Source organism: Rhodnius prolixus, unplaced genomic scaffold (assembly GCF_049639745.1).
Source record: "Rhodnius prolixus isolate KJV_2025 unplaced genomic scaffold, Rpr scaffold_3, whole genome shotgun sequence".
Classification (NCBI taxonomy): domain Eukaryota; kingdom Metazoa; phylum Arthropoda; class Insecta; order Hemiptera; family Reduviidae; genus Rhodnius; species Rhodnius prolixus.
Genome location: NW_027411603.1, coordinates 46604546 through 46626759, shown reverse-complemented (window position 1 = coordinate 46626759; position 22214 = coordinate 46604546). Strand labels below are relative to the sequence as shown.

Below are 22214 nucleotides of genomic sequence, written 5' to 3'. Positions count from 1 at the left end.
CTCGAGTTCCTGGTCTTATTGGTATTAAGGAAAATGAGGAAATAGGTTAAACTAATTAGGCTCTTTTGTCCTTTTTATTGAAGCCCGAACCTTTTCTTTGGCTCTCTAAGGAAAAGTTCAAATTTGATAATAAGCTTGGGGAAACCGGAAGCCCCCACTTCACTGATTTTTTACTAGTTTTAGTGTTTGTTTTCGATTATTGTTCAAGTACATTTAAACTCTACTAGAGTGCGTTATCAGAATATTGTACGGTTCTGTAAACTGGGTAATATGTGTGTGAGCATGAAATGACTTAAATAAATTGACTGAAAGGGCGACTTTTTCTTTTTCTCTTTCACTTTTTAATACATTTAAACTTAATGTTCTTGTGGGTTGTCATTATGCCTGTTTGGTTCTAGAGACAAAACAAGACTATAACGATACACAGTCTTCAAATCAGATATTTTTTGTAGTGGTCATACATAAAATATTGCTTTCAGTTAACTCATTGTACAAATCTTAGGATTCAGGGAAATTTGATTACATTAAATTGCTGTAAGAAATAGACGTGTATAATTTTTTTAATTGTAAATACCTTATACCACAATAAAACTATAATTTATTGTTTTTAAAAATAATATATTTAACTGTACTAGTGCAATTTTTTTAATTTATTTTTAACTATAGGTGCACTATTACTCCACTTCACACGAGCTACATGTTCAAGTAGATTTAGACACGCAAGCACTGATACACACTTGAAGAACAATACAGGATATCCCGTCGGGAGGTCTGTGAGAAGGGTTTTAGTTAGTATGTTCCGGCTTACCGCACTGGAGAACAAAACAAGGTCGTGTTTGAAGATTAGCTGCAGCACCTGCCACTTCTTCTCTCTAGTATGTGTACGTTCAAAAACTCATTTTTATTTATTATAGGATGGAAATATAAGTATATCTATTAGATAATGTATCTAGTCTTTTATAAATCTTGCAAATCTTTCAAGAAAGCAGATAATAGAGTTTGAACTTTTTTCTTATTACGATTAAGAAAAAAGGATTGCAATCAATTTTTCAGAGTTGCGAAACAGAATTTAGAAAGTGGCCTGGGAGGTGTGACTTTACAAAATTCCCAAACTTCTCCAGTGCAGCCTACCCAGTACGTCTTGCTCGTACAATCCTCGTCCAGCCATGATCTCTTAGATCTCTTATTTTGCCAAGTGTTCCTAGTTCTGCTTCTTTTACATGTACCTGGCGGACTCCACTGCATCACACTCTTAGGTAATCTACTGTTTGGCATTCCGTATCAATTTTTTTCTTTTCTATTTCTTCCCAGCTCTGTGCTAAGCTTCTCCACGGTGCTTCTTACTATACCCCCGCATTCCTGTTATTCTCTATGCTGGAAGTTGTTTATTCATTTATTCATTTTTGTATTAGTTTTTTTTTTTTTGGCAATTTTCTCAACAACAACTCCTTTGACGGTTATTTAAACCACTTGTGCTATATACTCTTATAAAGAGGCTTATCACTTTTACATGGAATGTTTTCCCATCTTAATTTATTTTCAGGAGATGGAAATTTAAAGGAGAGGATTTTCTTCAAATGATATATATTTTTTAAATTTTAATGGGGCTTTGGGGGAATTTAGATCTCAATTCTAAGCTCAGTTATAGCCCTCGTTATTTATTATTATTCCTATAACTCATTCTAACTCATTTTGGGAGGAAAATTCAAATACTAATTGCAGGGAAGAAAAAGATTTTTAATTTTTCTTCCAATAATTCGTTCTCAAGCCTCCAAAGTCCTGAGGCAGTTACTGTAACAGTCTGTTGAAACTTATTTTTTTATACCATAAATTGTATAGTTGCTTTTATTCGTAGTAGCACTTAACGTTTATTGTATTCTTAACAGGTTTCGAACTGTCATCAACCATCACAGATAGATTAAACAGTTTGGTGGAGTGATTTCGACTTTACTTATGTTTCTGTCTGGCAATCAAGTCAATTATCTAAACGGGTGACGTAAGCCCAAAACCGGTAAGAGATACAATGAACATACACGCTGCGAAGATTAAAATCGGCAATATTACCCAGCACTTGGTAACTACCTCATTTTTTCAATAATTCTTTCAAAAATGATTAATAAAAACAAAAACAATTAAAAAATAATAAAGTAATTTAATAAAATAAATTAGAGCAAACATGAGCAGTACGTAGTTATTATAATATTAAAGTAAATTGTATGTTCCGTGTGATGATTCAAAAAACCAAATCTTAAGATACGTACATATAAATGAATTGTTAATTGAAGCTCTTAATTGTTAGTAAAAGCTCTTAATGATTATTAATTATTTTTTTTTTTTTTTTTAGTTATTTAGAGAAATTAATTCATTGACTTCTAAGTTCACTGAATGGAGTTTCTTTCCTCTCCGCCCCCTCCAGTACACGCGCAACTCCGTTTTATTTAGACCAACACCTTTCTCTAAATGTATGTAAATCAAATTAGTTTTCCGTACAATAGCTAACTGTTCATTTTTTCGTATTAAAAAAAAACAAAAAAGCCTGGCAATATTCTCATTAAAAAGTTATTTTAATTACATTAAACACGAAATTAAGATTTTACTAGAAGTTATCATCTTATGTTTGTTTTTATTTTTCTTCTAGTCTAGCAAGAGGTATAGGGTATTGATCGGCTTAAATTTTCTAGATTTTCTAAATTTTCCACCTGAAATAGCATTGTTCACTTCTTGCTAGTTTACATGTTCGTAAGAGATTGATTTGAGACAACACGCTGTTCATGAACATTAGGATTTCGTTTATTTGTAGACTGAATAATTTATTATAACCCAAATGATAACAGAAGCTGATGGTGAACGGCATCAATTGAACCCGAAACATAAGATCAGCCATAATAATAATAATAAATAATGTAAAAACTTTTCCGGGGCTATTGCTGAACAAACTGTTTTTGTTTGCAAAGATTTATTTTTGAAGATATTCTGAGCAAGCTAAGTCTTTGGTTACTATTTTAGAGTAGTGTAGAATATGTAATTGATTAATTCTGACGAACATCGTAAATTATTGTGTGGGGTGCAAATAGCTGTACGAATTTATGTATCTAACGGTTGCAGTTAAGTCATCATTGCTAGGATGCTGAGTGGTTAACGTATTCTGGAATCCAAAGAGAAAATCCTGTGGCTTCGAATGCAGCTGCTGGCTCTTCTAAGGTGCTTCTTACACCTTGCTGTCCGGTGATGGTCAGAGTTGTCTGTAACGAGAGAACACTGTTCGGAGGCTAACAGGGCCCTGGAATGATCTTGGATGTGGATGCGCCTAAATAAAAAAAAACAAACATTAAATTGCAAAGATTTGCATTGAAACTGCCTAGTTTAATGTAAACTCCGTTAGAAATATGTTTCCTATTTTACAAACATTTCTTCATTTATCTCTCCTAATTTTTGCAAATCACTCATTTCCTAATTCTCTGCTTTTGTTTCGAATTATGAGAAGTAAAATAAAAATATACATCAATCTACATATATATGTATGAGAAGGAGTGGTGGGGATTGTTCCAAAGAAAAAAATATATATTAACTTTACGGTACACGCACATGCTCGGTATATAACATACACATAGACTAACACAATGAAATTCAATATCCTGGACAGTAAACGGTTCCCGCTTCATTGTATCATAAGATTGCGGGCTGTCACTACTGCTACTACTAGTATTGCTATCTAGCTTAGAGTATTGTAACTAAAGGTTTTGAGACTGCTCGAAAATTTGTTTCTCTTACCTTTTTCACGTTGAAATTGTGCGTAAGTCGTGTGTGCTATTTGATTTCAAATTACTACTTGCTTATTTGCAATAAAGCAAAATCGTGTTTCTTACAGTTTACTATATTCAAATTATCCCTATTTAGTGAGTTATTTAGAGTGGAACTTATGGCATACAATTCTGTATTGTGTGTATTTTTGTGGTTTGTTGTTCTAGTTGGTGACAATAGTTTGCGTCAGTCATGGAATTCAATTCACATATGTACAACACTGTGGTGAATCTTTATGTAAAAGTGAGTAAAAAGATAAAACATATTCACACCTATAATAGATTAAAATTTTAGATTAATCTTAGTTTGATTAGTTATTATAAAAAATAAAATAACCTTCCTGATTACCTAACTTGGTGGTTATTCTACATTTACAGTTTTGTATATTGTGATTTCAGCTGTCAGTCTGTTTCTGCATGTTTATTATTTCATGTTTCATGTCTAGGAAGTTTACGATCTTGTCCATGGGCTGTAATTGTTTCCACCAAAAATTGCAAAATGTCCTTATTCGGTTTTGATACTGGTTTTTTTTGCTATAGACACCTTCTTCGAACAAATTCTACACTTCAGGGAGCCACAATAGAACTTTTCGGTCGCAGTGAATTTCCTTATAAACACTCCAGTCTACCTTAATTTTACTTTCTCATCTTCCTAATGGTCAGGGATAGATAATAGGGACGTCAGTATTTTTTATATGCCCGTCCTATCATCCGCCAAATTGTGACTCTTTCTAGGTTTCCAGTTAACTAATTTTCAATCTTGGAGGCCAACTTCATGGAAATCCTAACCTCCTTAATTTTCCTCGTTGACCCATTTTGCTGAGATTACGCTGTGAGCAGTGTATCACTAAATTTTTGTTTTTAGTAATGAAAGATCGATTTTAATATAATCCTTTTTTTTTTTCTATTTTCTCTATCTGATTAGTCTCGAGCGGCCATTCTTGTCGACCCAATATCCTTCTTGAGGTCACACGTGAGCAAGTGTTCGGCGAGACATAACCTGCAGTTGAAATCCCTATACCAAACGATTCATGTACATCTGATGGTGAATGAAAGTTCTAAATCGGTCAAATATTCAATACGCATGCGTGCTACAACGGATAAGATCAAAGATGGGTGGGCTATTCAATTACTTTAGTGTATTCATTACAAAATAATACTTAAGACGTAAAAAGGAATCTTCACCACATCAATGTCTTTTACAGTAATACTAATTTCTTTCCCACATTACCATTTCCCACATTGTGCAATCATAAATAACATACATAACTTCTTTTCTCAGAGTGTTCTACTTTTATTATCGCCTCTGTAAACTTTTTAAATGCATAATTCATTATTAGGTGAATAGTCCTAATTTATCTTCAATGAGCCTGTTTTCTCTGAAATTTGTGTTTCTAGCTAACGAAGTAATGTTCATCGATTGAATTACGTGTAGTGGACGGAGCTGACTACCAAACATACTTTACTATTAAAGTCTCATATTTACCATTAAATAATATCCAAGGCCTTCACTAGAAGTCGAACCCAGTTACAACAACACATTTCAGCTTTGCAGGCCTCGACTGTAACCACTCAGCTACCGTGGCGCCTCAATTCAATAACAAAGTTTCCTTTCCTATCAGATGTAATTCTTGAATCTTGAACCTCCCTCCATCCCCTCCCCAAACACCTACAAACAATGAGTAGCATGACCGTTCTTTCTTTCAAAACAACTTTTGCTTTTGAAAAATAGCAAATTCTAAAATTATATAAAGTAAATAGAATAATAAAATATATGGGTGTGGTGGGTGACTTTGTCTCTTTAACTAAAAAGATAGTCCGTGTCCTCCTAAAACATTTTTTATGATGCAAACACAAAACCGGTCTGTGTGAATGCACCGGATGTTTCCAACCCAACGGAAGGGAGCTATTTCCTTGTTATATTTGTAATATTATAAGTAATTTGAGATAAACACAGTAGATGATCTTTTTTTTTTCTACCATCTAAAAAGATTTACATACTAATTACAGCAATTAATAAAAATGATTTTATTGAAACCAGTTCATATAACTATACACGATGTAAGTATCCGTTTTTTTTCTTTTAATCTTAACTAAGCAACGTGTTTGGTTTACATTTCTTAAAATAGAATTAATCTCAATTTACTAATTTAGCCATTTTGTAAACACTTATTAATTTTCTATTATCAAGATTGTCATGTAGTTTTTCAGTTAAATTAATGACTACAATTTTTTACTAGCTCGTTAAATTAATAGTATTCTTCCCATCTTTGGCTTGGCCAAAATCTGTACATCACTTCTCAAACAAATTACGACTATGAAAGATGTTAGTTTTATTTTTGTTAAATCCCATATGAGGGGCAGTGAAAAATCTCAATTTTGTCTACATAAAAAGTCACAATTAAATTGCAAAGTTTGCCATGGGATGATGTCATTACATGTTGGTATTCAAAAGTTTGGTGCGAACATTCAAACTATTCCCTTGGATTTGATTTAATGGCTAATAAAAGAAATTAGTAAAGTATATTTGCTAATGCGCCTCCGTCCACGGTACCTAATTTGGTTGTTAGACGTAATGACTTTTTTATTTATTTATAATGAAAATTGATTTTGAAGAGGCCAAACTTTCCTCTAAAACCATTTTATTAATTACAGTGTTATAGTAATTCAATAGTGAAATTAGCTTCTATAGTGTCTTTTATTAAAGTGCAGCTAATTAACAGTTAGTCAAAAAAGTAAAAGTTAATAGAAGTACTTGAAAAAATACGAGAAAATCAAGTTACATTCACACCTTGTTGTTTTAATTATTATTATTATTATTATTGTTATTATCAACAAAAAAAATGTGTCTTACCTGTGTAAATTGTCAGTCTTAATAGTAACGTTCATGTTTTAAGAAATATGTGGATATGTGTATTCATAGAACGTAATAACAATGCAGAGGGTACTAAAGTTGGATATCTTCAGATATCTAAGATGTGTTACGTGCTACACATAAATAATCCAAGGAGGACTGCTTTACCCTTAAATATCTGTCCTTTATAATAAATATCAGGTAAAACTAATATGTATTATGGTACTGGGTTCGATTCCCGGTCTTAGGCCTTGGATTTTATTTAATGGTTAATATGAGAAATTTACAGTAAAGTATTTTTGCTTAGTCGCCTCCGTCCACGACACCTAATTCGGGTAGTTAGACGTAAGGCCCCGCCTGAAAAAATAGGCGATTACTTTACTTTACTTTACTTAATAAATATCTGGTTTGATTTATTGACAGTTCTGTTTGTACTTCTGTTTTTTTTTTAAAAAAATGAAATAACAGAAAATTTTAAAGAGCGAAATCATATCTAGGTAGAATGAATATACTTATAATGAAAAATCAGTCATCAGTTTTGTACATTCTTAATTGGAGACAAAAAAATCTTTTTTTAAATTGGGTTTTAACTCGTTAATTTGATACTGATCATAAGGTTTGAGCTCCGGAAATACTTTTGTGGGTGCAGTTCTGTCGTCCGTGAAACCTTATATGGTAAGGGATAAAATTGTATGATTTAGATTCAGGGAGGGCATTAGAAGGTTATTATCTATAATTTTAGATTATATTTTTAAATTTTTATTTATGTTGGTAAGTGGAAATATTGCCTATGATTTTTCTACATTCGCGTAAAACCATGTGATGTGGTACTCTGTACAAGAAAGAAGTGCTTTTTTACAAATTGGTCTGCCTGCCAGAAAAATGGGAAGTAAATGACAGAGAAAAGAGTCATGTTCAACTCATATCCAGTGGAGAATCACAAAAGAAATAACAATGAAATAACTTTTTTTTTATGTTTAGATGTATAATTAGAAGACCTCTAGTGGAACAAGCGTGTGAATGGTTCACGTGTTCACAAAGATTTAGCCAAGAATGAGAAACCTCGACAATATGAGCTCGGACGCTGGATCGGCTGTATGAGGAAATCGTAAGAATACTGGGTCTGAGCGATTCCCAGCAGAGATCCCTTTGAACAACTATCAGTGATTTATTTTGCCTTTAACAAAAAAAATCAATAAAACAATTTAATCATTTGTATTTGTTGTTCACAGAAAAAAATCCAGACAAAAACCCTAAACACGGAAGTGCTGAACAACACAGTGCCGGCAATATCAAATGCAATACAGCAAGAACAACAGCAGGATCTACAGCAACAGCAGCAACAACAACAACATCAACAACAGCAGCAGCAGCAGCAACAACAACAACAACTTCAACTACAAAATTTCAACACATCTTTGCCAAACCCACAAATAATTCAGGTAAATAATAATTATCCAGCACTAAGTTTTATGAATCTATGTGTTTCACAATATAAAAGAAGTGTTAAATATGTTGCTGAAACAAAAACGAGTAAGATTTAAAATTCTTCTTTACTGAATTGATTTTTCACTTTTCTTAAATCGTTTTGGAAAATATCGTTTTGGTCGTTTTTGAACTTCTTGTATATTTTACGTACAAGAAATAGACAAAAGTTTTTTTTCTTTTTTCAATCATTTTTGGGGGGTAATTCGGTTTGGAAATGTTAATGAGTTATTGAATTTTTAATTAAGTTTTTTGTGTTAAAAATATTCATGTCACCATGATTTGGATGATTTTCATTTTATATTTAGTAGGTCAATATTTAAAAAAAATAAAGTAATAAAATGCGAAAATAGTTTGTTTTTGTAACTAATAATTATTTTTTATTTTATTTTTAACTAATTCTTCCATCAAATGAGATGACTTTTGGAAATATTAAAGAGATTCATCAGTACATTGTTAAATCTCATTGGTTCAATCTACTAGAAGAATGTGGCTGGAAAAAAATAAAGTAGAAGATAACTCTTGGCGCTAAGAAAATCAGGCGTTAAAGAAGCCGTTAGTGTTTGTCACCATCCATGGCTGATTCCATTACCCTAACAAATTCCATTATTCAATCTTTGTAACGTTGTGGGAGAGACCTGGGAAGACGAAAGAAAAAAAAGATATGGAATATTCTCATAAGACTTTCTTTTTTTACTTGCAGATCTTACAATCTCATACTATTTTTAACTTGGACTTTTAAGGGGTTTTGATCTGTGAAATCAATGTTGCTTGAAGGAGTGGAAGCTTGTCTTTAATGATTTTGCAATATTCCTATCCTCTTCAAATTAAATGTTCCAATTAAAAGTAGCAGGTCAATACACGGCAAGTTAGTCTGTAGTTAGCTGTAGATGAGGTTGAGTCGATGAGTACAGGCACGAAAGGTTTATTTAAATAGGTATAGATAAATGAAGGAAGTGTTAAATGGTTAACTAACTTAGAAACGAACGTAAATTACAGTAACTAACTGGAGTAAACCAAATATGAACTATTTCTAAAATAATTGGCTAAACTGAATGACGAGTAGAGCAACGTCGTGAAGAGAGTATAAGAATGAATCCCTAGTCAGTGAATGTTTGTGCAGCTTCTATTGTTCTGAGCCCTCCCTGGCATTAACCCTTTAAACCATTCACAACCACTATTTCCAATTTTTGAATGACCCTAATTTTGTGACATTACATTAGTACCTTAAACTGATTAGGCCTGGAAGCAATTTTTAACGTAATTTTATGTTTTGTTTTTTTCCAGCGGAATGTCTTTTGGTTTGTGAACGATTATATTCGTGGTCGAAGATTTAGATAAAAACACAAGGAATTCAATTTTCGTGACAGGAGACTATTTCAGTCTTAGCTCTTAAAATTTTGTTAAAGCTTGCTCTAACATATGTTAGAGATTGTCAGCTACAGAGTAGTGGATTTTATAAAAATAAGAAAAGTAAAAGTTTTATCAGTTTTTAAAAAGCATAGCTTATTAGCAGATGTCTTTATTGTAATAAAGGTGCACTTTATTTCCAAAATTATCCGCAGAATAAGCTACGCGTTTACAGCAATCTTACCAATATGAAACTAGATAAAAAATAAATTAAAAACCCCAGAGTTCAAGGAGCCTCCGTTGAGTATTACTTCTTTAGGCGAACCCATTTTTTTCTTATCGCTTTAGAAATACAACTTCTCAAGTGTACTTTTAGCTTCGCAAAGTGCCAATTGAAATGTCTTTAAAAATTTTTGTGTTCACCTTCTTTGGCTAGCCAACAATCCGCTTCTTCATTGTCTCATTAATTCATCTTTTTAATTTAATGAAACACAAAAAAATATTATCATTTCATTAATAAACTTATTTGTTTGTTTTTTATTAATTTTACATTGAAGTAAATAGAATTTTTGACACAGTTTTCCAAGCAAAATTAATTCGATTTACTTGGTATTCTGAAGAACTTTCTTTTACAGGACAGGTTTAAAAGGTAGTATATTTATTTGATAAAAATCTGTAATTATTATGTTGTGTGTGTGTTTTTTGTTTACAAAAATGTTTCTTTTAGTAAGCTTAAATACATTTTTTGGAGAGAGAGAGAGAGAGAGAGAAAAGCAATGTTATCTATGGTAGTTAATAAAATAAGCATTTTCTAAATAAATCAACAATACGCCAACAGAAAGCGCTAGTATGTACTTTTTAACTTATCTTCTTTTGTTGTAGGATGGTCCACTAGCGCCACCTTTACCTCCCCGGATCGTACTACAATCACAGTCTTTAGTTCAAGATCTCTCCAGCAGTGGTAAGATGTAAACGTACCTTTCTTTATAACTCTGACTGTGATTTGTTTTCTTATTATTTTAGTTTATTTTTGGTTTGATTATTTAATACAACATTTATCACTCTTTGCTTGAAGTTTAAAACATTGAAGGTAATATTTTCTTAATTTTGGGAAGTTACGGTTTTCATTTGGTTTAAAAATCAGTGAGTGTTTATGATGTGCTTATAAATGATAAAAGTGATAGTAATTTTATGGACTTAGTCGTGCTTTGACGTGCTTTTAATTCTTAAAAACAAAGTAGCTGTTGTTATCAATTCTTGTTATTTTGAATTTGTAAGAAAAGTGGAGAACCATTTGTGTAGAGGTGAGTTTTTCTTAATTGATAATCATGTACCGTTGTTATTTTATTTTTAATCGAGTTGGGTTTTAGTGAAGGTCTACAAATTATTATGAAAGGTAACGAACGCTCTTGACTGCGCTTAATTTAAAAATTAAGAAAAAAAAATCCGAGTAAACTATATTTACCTGTTGCTAAGTATAGGATCGAAAGATTAATTGTTATTCTCCATACAGCCATACAAATACCTTTTTTAAAAACACTATAAACAAGTTGTCATTCATTTGAAACCAGTTTCTGTTAAGAATCAACTTCTTCATCTCTTGTAATGTTTTTGTCCATACTCGTATGTACTAACCATTTTACACTAGTTTGAACTAAAGTTGGTTGATGGTGCAGAGCAGGTTTCAGTGATACGTATGTGAAGCTGGGCAAAAAGACAAACTTATATCCTTGAATTCTCTTTTTTTTATGCTAAGTATAAGTTTTAATTATTCTTCAGCATCCAATCTGAACTACCATCGACAAATTTTACTGAAGTAAATTTATTAATAGATCTATTTAATGTTTCGTACCTAAAGTAGAATTTAATTTGAACATGTCTTAACCGGCTTGTGTGGGAGTGATTTCGGTTAGAATGACCTTCACTGTTTGACTATAGAGTCCTTACTTTTTTTTTTTTATGTAAAAAGTCTATTATTATGAAGCTTTTAAAAGAGTTTTTGTTTGTTTTTTTTTAGACATTTTTTGAGGCAATTATAAAACCTCTTTTATTATTTCTTCATTTCTTTTAATTTTATAAACATTTCTATGACTTTTTCTTTTTTGTTGCTTTTTTTAAAATTAACTTTTCATGTTTATTTTTGTGGTTTGTTGTCGAGAACTCTATTTTGGAAAAAAAGAAATTGTATCCATCTCCTTCATTTCATTCCTAAGGTGATAAAGGTGTAAAATTGTTCCAAGTTGTGTGATTCCGTCCACTAAACTTTGACCTAATGCCCATTATAATAAGTGCTTGTAAGTCTACATGATAAGTGGGATATTAAAAGGTGAATTCCCATCTGAAACAAAAAATATGACCTTGACACTTCATCGCCGCACTCCATTTTCTTCTATTTTTTGCTTTTTAGTCCCTCTTTCTGTGTGTATGTTTGTGTTTGCGCACTATCAAGGGAAATCTGAGGCAATCATAGCTCGAAATTGTTCTTCCGGAATGTACCATTTTTTTTCCTTAGAACATTGATTTACGAGGATTGTTTGAGGGCCTTTTTTTTTTATTTCTTCCATGAAACATATGTACGTTCCTAAGATACTTGTAGGCGGCCTCCCGAACAATGTAAAAAAAAAATACAGGTAACTATTTATTTTTCGAAATGTTATTGGCGATGAGGTATTGATCAAATCGTTCTGCATAGATCTACCACCCTTAATCACGCTAAATTCAGGCGTAATCCCAACCTGATATATCCATAAATGTTTTAGGTATTTTATCTTTACTCTTTCTATTCTTTTGAGGTGCCATAATTTATTTTTCTCATCGCCATTGTTATAAACGGAAAGGCCATCCAAAATAAGGGCAATCAGTGAAATTATTTGCCCGACTTGTGTCCAGGAAGTGGGATCTTTTTATGGAGGCTTTCAGGTTGAATGCAAAAACAGAAATTATTCATAGAAAAACTACCTAGTCGGCTACGTTACGTTATGAAGGGTTAATTTCTCATGTTAACTGATTCTCCACAAAATAAAATTGTAAAAAAAAAAAAATAGTTATAATAATAGACGACATAAAACTAGGCAATGAACATTAAAGAAGAAAAACGAAGCAGAGATAGGTGTGTAGGATTTAATAGACAACACGACCATTTATGTCTGCCTGTAAATACTCAACATTGTTTTCGCTCACAACTCTACAACATTATTTAGCGTCTAACCAGCTGAAAGGCTACAATCTTCTCTCATTCTACAAAGATATTGTTTTTGTAGGACATTGTAATTTATTTCCAGTTTCATTATTGTTAAAAAAAAAAACAATCTTTAGGTACATCTTGGAGCATGAATAAACTTGAATTTGCGTTTTAAACTTTTATAGTTATTCTGTTTTCACCGGAAATGTCCGAACAAAGTCACAAACTCGAGAATTTGTAAGAGAAAGTCCGTCTTAGGTTCACGTCTTTTATTTCTTTTTTTAAATTTTGTAGTCTCGTTAAGTTTGGAAAAAAGTATATAATAATTTATTAATGAATGTGGTATTAATGAATACTTTTTAATATAAGTTAGAAGAGTTCGTTGCAGGGTATAGTATTCTGAGCACAGCCTAACAAACAACTCAAGCACAACGTTGTTCGTTAGTTCCGCTAACGTGAATTAAACTTAATTATTTTATTTTTTGTGTTGTTTTTTAAATTTAAGTACCTAACTGCATTGTTTTAAAATTATGAGTAACTAACAACAGAGTTAGAAAAAAAAAATTGAGACGTACATTTCAAATGTGCTAACTTAAAAATAATAAAATGAATTATTTATTTATTGCAAAATTACTTTGATGATTGTTACTATAAATTTTTATGTAGGTTATTTATCTACATGGATGTACATTTATCTTACGTATTTGAGTCGTTCTTTTATTATTGTTGGAATTTGGTAATAGAAAAAGATTAGGAAATTTCTTCTTTGCATACTATTTTCTTGTTGTGAACTCTTTCAATTATTATTACATTTCACACCTTATAAAAAAAAATCAAAACAAAAACAAATTACGAATAAAAAAAAAAAAATTACAGAACAATAAAAGAAAGCAACATAGCTAATCAAACAAGATATCTGTGAATATATTGTGGGAAATGGAACAATAAAATTATCTGGGAGAATCTGGACATAATTTCATACTTACAATCGCCCAGGCTGTCGCTCAGCTGGGAAATATTTCTGTTTTCTTTTGCCACTGACCACCACTTTTACTTTGGTAAAGGTGTTATCATTTTTTATTTAACTTCAATGTACTGAGAATTACAAACAAATAATAAACAATCTATAGGATAATAATAAACAATAAGCTTTCAACTTTCACTTACTCTATTAGTAAAAGAAAAGATATTGTGATGGCGTTGATTTTTGATTTTGGGTTTACAATAACAATAACAATATCCGTTATGAGGTTTCCTGAGTGTGGTTAGGTCCTCAGTGCTGGATGATATCTTTGAGTTTATACGTCGTAGCCATGCATGTTCCTTGTATCCCTCACCTGTTTCGGACTTTCTTCCATCACCAGGTTTGACTTCACTTACGTTACCATCTCAGCTGAGGTTGAGGGAGGTTACACCGATGTGTGTTTGTTGCTTGGAACTCTCCTTTCTTTTAGAGAATGAAAAGTATTCTGTCTCTTTCTCTTTCAAGGCCTAGCTTTGTACGAGGTGTGTTCAAAAAGTAACGGGAATTTTCGTTTTTTGAAAAAAAATATTTATTTATTCATCTACATTAATATTGTCGCCTTCAAAGTAGTCCCCTTCGCATACAATACACTTGTGCCAGCGCTTTTTCCAATCCTCGAAACACTTCTGAAACTCGATCTTTGTGATAGCTTTCAGCTCTTTCAGCGATTCGCTTTTAATGTCATCTATGCTTGTAAAACGACGGCCTTTTAATGTTCTCTTTATGTTTGGAAATAGAAAAAAGTCACATGGAGCCATGTCTGGCGAATATGGAGGCTGGGGCATCGTTAAAGTTTTGTTTTTGGCCAAAAATTCACGAACAAGCAATGAAGTGTGAGCAGGTGCATTATCGTGGTGCAAAATCCATGAATTGTTTTGCCACAAATCCGGGCGTTTTTTTCGGATTGCTTCACGCAAACGGCGTTGAACTTGTAGGTAGTACTCCTTATTGATTGTTTGACCTTGTGGCAAGAATTCATGATGCACTATGCCATTAAAATCGAAGAACACAGTGAGCATAACCTTCACATTCGACCGCACTTGTCGAGCCTTTTTCGGTCTTGGCGATCCAGAATGCCTCCACTGGGACGATTGAGCCTTAGTTTCGACATCATATCCGTAAACCCATGTTTCGTCACCTGTTATAACACGTTTCAGTAGATCCGCATCGTTGTCGACTTCATTGAGTGACTCTTGAGCAACTTCCTCCATTCTCCGCTGTTTTTGTTCGAAATTCAACAATTTTGGAACAAATTTTGCTGCCACACGTTTCATACCCAAAACATCCGAAAAAATTTCATGGCATGAGCCAATTGATATGGCAACATCATCAGCGACTTCTCTGATTGTGATTCGGCGATCGTTCATAACCATTTCTTTCACTTTTTTCACGTTTTCATCGGTTGTTGATGTGCTTGGACGTCCAGGTCGTTCGTCATCTTCAACGTTTTCGCGGCCATCTTGGAAACGCTTATACCACTCGTAAATCCTTGTTTTACTCATAGCAGACTCACCATATGCCTTTATTAACATTTCACACACTTTATTTCATTTTTTACGCAAAATTTAATACAAATTCTTTGATCCATTTTTTTTAACAAACAAAAATCGCCAAGCTCGAAAAACACGTCTAACCTTAACGGCTGCCACTTAAGAAGTAAACAATGAATATTACTGAAAATTTTATCGTACTTCAGGGGCATGTGTACCAACATAATAAAAAAAAAATTTTTACAATCAGACTCTCCAAACCCGCGAAATTTAAAAATTCCCGTTACTTTTTGAACACACCTCGTATGTGTCCATTTATCTTGTGCAATATTAATTAAATTTGGAAACTCTTACGCCATCACTATTCAGATAGATAATCTTTAGTGGATAATTATTACTATAATTATTAGAGTAGAGTAACGCTTTAGTTCCGTCCATAGAAAGATTAGTTGCCATTTTAAGAAACAAGAACTAGGGACTGACTTCAGCCATTGTCCAGTACCCGTGCTGCTTCCTTGTAAAGTGAATGGGGTTGCAATTCCAAGACCCTCGCCATTCACCTATTACGGTTAATTTTTTTTTTTTCAACTTGTTCTTCGCTACAAGCAATGTCATTATTTTTTTCTACTTTTCTTCTTTGAACTCATGTTCTACATGGAGTTAAAAGGTTAGTCTTTATTGCTCTTAGAGTACGTTTCCTTATTCATTTTATTTACAAACCACCTGCATAATAAAACTGGATAAATTCTACAAAGATAGTAGCAGAAATAGAAACTTCAGAACTGTCAACAAATAGCGGTGGCCTCCGAGACAAAAGTAAATATTTATCTATTAGCTAATGAACGGTCTACTAATTTCTTTTACTCTGAGCTCATATGAGGAGTGATTTTGAGGTGTTTTCTCTCTCTTTCTCGTTTGTGTTTGTGTTTGTATTCGTGCGAATAGCGTACCTCAAAATCGTAAAATCGTCTAGATGATCACTCTTACTAAAATATTTTTCAAAAGCCCTCTCAAATCGTCTTATTACCAGTGGAAACATGAAATCGAAATTCTGATTGATCGAAATGCTCTCTCTTACCAGAGAGTAAATATAGAAATTCAGTTACATTCCATAAGAGCCTAGCTAGTCGTTTATTACATGTAATTTGTAATAATTGTTTTATTTATTTTTAGCATGATTTATGACTTAATGACCGACTTTTCAATCTTTAATTAATATTTATTTTTTATTGAATAGACGTATACCTTATATTAAACAGGCAAACCGGTTATTATATGATCAATGATTGGCTAATGTTTTAATGACAAGGTTAAGAGTTTTTTCTTCTACGTCTTTTTTTTTTTCGTTTCTATTTCTATTTATGGCAGAAGATTTATTTAAATAATAAAAAGGGAACTTTTACCTTTTAGGGTTGTAAATAATAGAATGTTACAGTTTGGTAACTTGATAGTCTATGCATGCATATTATAATAAAAAACGAAGAGTATCCTGATTGCACACCACCACCAAAAAGAAGTAATGCAATCGATCTCCAATCGTCAGTACTTTCACCTTAGAAGGACATTTTTAGATGGGCAAAAAGTTAATGCTATCCTTATTAAAGTTCTACTTTAATATTCTAAAATTCTCAACCTGTTTTTTTTTTTTACATTCAAATATACATTTAAAAAATATTTTTTTATGATCTAGACCATTTTTTTTTTTTTTTTTTTTTAAAGAATAAATTTAAATATGTTCTTGTTAATGACAAATTTATTTATGAAGTTTCTTGTTATTTAAACCTTTAACATGTTCTTTAAAGAGGCAAAAGATAGTTATTAAATTTGGTATGAAATATACACCTACACGAAATCTCTTGTCATTTTGCAATTTTGCTTTTGACACATTTCTTGTAAAATTTGAATTTTAACTAAGCGAAATTATCTGCGCACAATTTTTAGCCATAAATCAAGGAAAATAAATAGTTATACATTATTTTTAGTTTGGTTTTTACGGAATCGGAACTAAGTTGGATGTATTACATAGAGGTAGATGGTTCCAGGGAAAGGAGAGGCTAGGCTTTTGTTCGGTTGCCTTTCAAGTTATTCTTAGGACTTCTAATGGTGTCATTGAGAAATATTAAGCACGACACCTGATAATACTAGTTTATTTTATTATCAATATTGTTTTTATGATTTAAGGCGCTTCAACATCTAAGGTTATTGGAGTCCGGATCTTTTTTTCTCTTCACTTCTGGCCTCCGGTGTTCTCTCGTTACAGACAACACTGTCCATCACCGGACAGTGAGCTGTAAGAAGCTTCTAGGAAGAGAAAAATCCAAGGGTCAGCAGCTGGATTCGAACTCGGGACCTCCGCGTGGGTTATCAATATTAAATTATATTCACTCGCAAGTAAAGTAATTTTGTGCACAAATCACCGATGCAATTAAGCTAACCGGCCATGTTCTTCTAAGAATTACTTTTTTCAGACATAAAGAACGGATATAACTGTGAAAACTTAATTTTCAAAAATTTGATACGCACGTAATGGAGTTTCTAGTACTAATGAGAGAACGTAAACTTATTGAAATAGTTCCTCGTTAATATAAATAATAATAATAATAATTACCTTGTCTGTCTGTTCAATCGTGTACAAATTTCACAATCACTTCCTGCCCTGATGTGAATTACTGATGATGATGAAATCTACAATTTCTTGTCTGTCATTTATATAACGTTCACATTATGAATATTATTACAGATAGCATGAGTTTTCTTTGTTATTTGTTTTTTAATTATTTAGATGTTCTGTTCTCATACACAAAGACACGTGAAAACAAAAAACCTTTTTCCCCTCAAAAAAACGTTCCTATTTCCGTGGAAAATTCTATTTGTTCAAAACTTTTACTCAATATTTAATTAGAGAGAATATATTTTCATTTCATTAGTGGAGAACGGGGATAGGAAAAAAATAAATTAACATTTTTTAACCAGTGGGGTACTTGATGGTTGAATGTCAAGGTAGACGATTACCTTGTGCTGGAAGTTTGCTGAACGTAATATAGTTGAATGATACGCCGACCTTTCCAGTTTGTGGACTTGATGAGAGATATGAATCTCTTAATTAATATTTATTTAATATTAAACTTATCTACGTGTTTTATCTTCTTTTTTAAAAAAAATAAAACTTTTTATCGTCAGTTTATTCAACTTTACTTTTTAAGCATAAATTATTGGTAAAAATTAAACTTTAAATCAATTAAGCTGGTTTATTGGTCCAAATATGGCAGCCTAATGAACTATAAGAATTCAGAGCTGGTTTTACTGCACAGTTATAATGTGATGTATCCTAGAAGAGGATGTAGCAGCTGTAGTCATTACGTATAGGTGTTGTTCTTTTCTTGTTTACTTGGACAGGGTTGAAGTCATATCTTTAGTGGACATTGTGCATTCAACTACTTTAGCAAGTCATGTAAATTGTAGGACAAAGTGGTACCTACTTGCGTCGAGTAGAGCAATATACTCTTATTTAACCATAAATAGTAACAGTACAGTGCGCTTATTTCTAATTCTTTTTTTATTTTTAATTTTATATTTTAGAGATTGTTTGATAAACATATGTTTTTATTTAAGTGTGCAATTTAAGTTGAAAAACTCTACACTGTAAAGACTAAGGTGAGTCATTAAATGGAATTAAAGCTAATAAATTATCTTTTTATAATAGATAATGACGGGAGTAATACTGGAAAATGACTATAAAGTAGCTACACACTGGTTCTATCTTCCTCTCGCAATACTTTGGGTTTACGATGCCCAGTGAGTGAAGTTTGGAGTTTCCTTTCTTTGTGAATATGTTAGTGTGGTGGTTGTAGAAACGGAAATGGACGCTCAAGGATACTCTTAGACTAGTTGTAGTGCGGTCTTAGTGATCTCATACTGACCTCACGGACTCAATCCTCTCTCTCTTTCTCTCCTCCCAATGGGAGAGATGGTATCTAGAAACGGGACCCACCACTAGTTGGCTCCTCTGTACGTGAGTTCTCCATCTTCTTGGTCCTGTTCTATTTCTTTTTCATTACTCTTCATCAAAATTCATCATTATTTTTGTCCCGTCTTTTTTTTTTCTGTGTGCAGCTAAATCTTCCTCTTTTATTAATGCCTCTTTAATAATATAATAATCACGATTATTTATTTTTTTGCTCTGCTATCCATTTTGACAATTAAAAATGTTGCAAGTTCTACAAAAAAAGAACTTTAATATCTTATTACATTTCTTGGATAAAAAATATTTTGCAAAAAAAAAATAAAATGGTTCACAACTGTTAGATATTAAACCTTATACGGCGTGGTACATTTAAGATAGTTTGAGATAACCAAGTTAGTTTTTAGTAGTTAGATGAACTATTTTATTTAATTGAGGGGGAAAAAAGGGAGTCGGGTTTTATAAATATCTTGTATGCTTTGTGAAATGTCACAATTTGCATTTGTGGCAGGTTATACTATTGTACTCGAAATTATAGTGTTTTGGCATAAACATGTGACTGGATTGGTGCTTCTTCTCCATTTGGTTAATTGAAGTCTTAAAATACAAACAGCCTCTGGGCAGTATTCTTGTCTTATAGATACGAGGGTCGTTTGAAAAGTCCGTGCAAAGTCAGAGAGATAGCTCTACTGGCGCGTATCGAGGTTATGTTTAGTTAGTAGCATCTCTTGGAAGAACACACACCAAGTTTCAGCCAGATCGGTCTATTTCTTTGTGTTTGGCATTCGTATGAATCGAGGAAGTCGAGTGATTTTCAAAAAATGGACAAAAAAGAATTTCGTGTGTTGATTAAACACTACTTTATGAAAGGCAAAACGCCTCAGGAGACTAAAGAGAAGCTTGATAAACATTATGGTGACTCTGAAACTTCGATTAGAACAGTTTATAAGTGGTTTCAAAATTTTCGGAGTAGCCATATGGGCACACGTGACGCTTAACGTTCTGGACGCCCTGTTGAGGTTACTACTCCAGAAATCATTGATAAAATCCATGATATGGTGATGGATGACAGAAGAGTGAAGGTGCGTGAGATTGCTAGTGCTGTGGGCATCTCGAATGAACGGGTACATAATATTTCGCATCAACATTTGGACATGACAAAGCTATCCGCAAGATGGGTGCCGCGATTGCTCACGCTTGACCAAAAACGAAATCGTGTGAAGTGTTGCAAGGACGGTTTGCAGCTGTTCCAGAAGAATCCGCAGGACTTGAAGCGTCGTTTCGTCACTGTGGATGAAACATGGATACATCACTACACTCCTGAGACCAAAGAACAAAGAAACCAAGGGGGAATCTGCGCCAAAAAAGGCGAAGACCGTTCCTTCGGCCGGAAAGATTATGGCGACTGTCTTTTGGGATTCGCAAGGAATAATCCTCATCGACTATCTGGAAAAGGGTAAAACTATTACAGGTGCATATTATTCATCGTTATTGGACCGTTTGAAAACCGAGCTGCAAGAAAAACGCCCACGATTGGCCCACAAAAAAGTCCTTTTCCATCACGACAACGCACCAGCAGTTGTGGTCGCAAAATTAATGGAAATAGGGTTCCAACTCGTTTCACATCCCCCCTATTCTCCAGACTTGGCTCCCTCGGACTACTATTTGTTGTCCCAATATGAAGAAATGGCAAAAGATTTTATTCAAACGAGGAGGTGATTGCAGAAACGAATGGCTATTTTTCAGACTTGGACAAATCCTATTATTCGGAAGGGACGAAGTGTATAAGCCTAAAAGGAGACTATGTTGAAAAATAAAAAAGGTTTACCCCAAAAAATTAAGTAGTTTTTATTTTTGCACGGACTTTTCAAACGACCCTCGTAGTACTGACCAACACCGGACAGTGTGCTGTATGAAGCTCTTAGGAAGAGAAAACTCTTCGCGAACCCATGATCTACGCGTTGGAATCCAGAATTCGTTAACCACTGAACGAATCTTTATCGCTCGCCCTAGTGAGCATATTACATATCCGTTTTCTTGAAATTCTTCATTCAGTTATTCTATTTGTTAAGAGATGATTCACACAAGGCCTACTAAAACAATGCGTGGGAATAAAAGGCCACATCCTTCTGATTGTTCCAAGTTGTCTTTTAAAAGAATTAAGGAATCAATTATAATATATAATGTATTTAATTTCACAAATGAATCATCCTTCATTGTTATTATAATTCTTAAAAATAGTTTAATATTATTTTTAAAAATCTTTGCAGATCTGGATGAGCTAGGTTAGCTAGATCGGTGTTAGCGAGCAATACAGCTGTTTCTTATAATGGATGGAGCAGCTTGATGCGGCCTCTCGGTCGTGAACAATTTCACGGAAGGTTTTCGAGGCCGCCAATAGTAATTTACATGGGACGTACTACTAGCAATATTAGTAGACGAACGGTCGGCCATTACAGTCGCTAGTTAGAGTGTTTCACTAATCTCCTCCATCATTATTCCACTTCAATTTCAGTTCTTCCATTGCCTGGCAGTCTCACTCTCTCTCGGTTTGCCCCTTCCTCCCCACAGAGGACGGTTCTCTTTCCTGTGAACTATAATATCTGTATTCCTTTATTACTCTTCTTGTTTTTTTTTTTTTCTCACTTAGCTTTATTAAACCCCCTCTTCTAATAAATACTGAACAGAACTTCCGGTCTCCGCACGGTGTTGCTACCGTCTTGTAGTATATATATTGCTCAGCAGTCTCTAAAATACATTTCATGAGAAGTTAATATGGCACCATTTTGGTTTGAAACAAAAACAAAATTATAGTATTAATACTAAAGTTTTGTTCTATGTAAAAGCATTATAATTTTAATTTATAAAGCGTTGGGCATCGTTGGTTTTAGGTTGGTATGAATTGGACATGATCCCTATTCATAAATCAGGTCCTGTCATGGCGGATTCCAGCAGTTCTTGGATGAGTTAATAGGAATTTGTTGGGGAGCACACCTCCTGCCTAGAATTATTTTAGGGGAGCTTTTTTTCAGAATATTGAGCGAAGGAGTGATACGGGGAGTGGTTATT

General features: G+C 33.1%; 1 protein-coding gene across 15 annotated transcripts in view; it reads left to right on the top strand.

Moving 5' to 3' along the window:
- Nucleotides 1-22214, top strand: part of LOC141453135 (uncharacterized) — a 63627-nt gene that overhangs the window by 8772 nt on the left and 32641 nt on the right. For 5 of the 15 annotated variants that reach the window (XM_074125921.1, XM_074125909.1, XM_074125912.1 and 2 more), the window contains 3 exons: nt 667-881; nt 7887-8096; nt 10372-10450. In XM_074125921.1, coding sequence (XP_073982022.1) covers nt 667-881; nt 7887-8096; nt 10372-10450 — 504 coding nt within the window. Of the gene's footprint in view, nt 1-666; nt 882-1886; nt 2075-3968; nt 4045-7886; nt 8097-10371; nt 10451-22214 lie in introns of all 15 variants that reach the window. The other 10 variants (XM_074125922.1, XM_074125919.1, XM_074125920.1 and 7 more) reach the window with 4 other exon arrangements.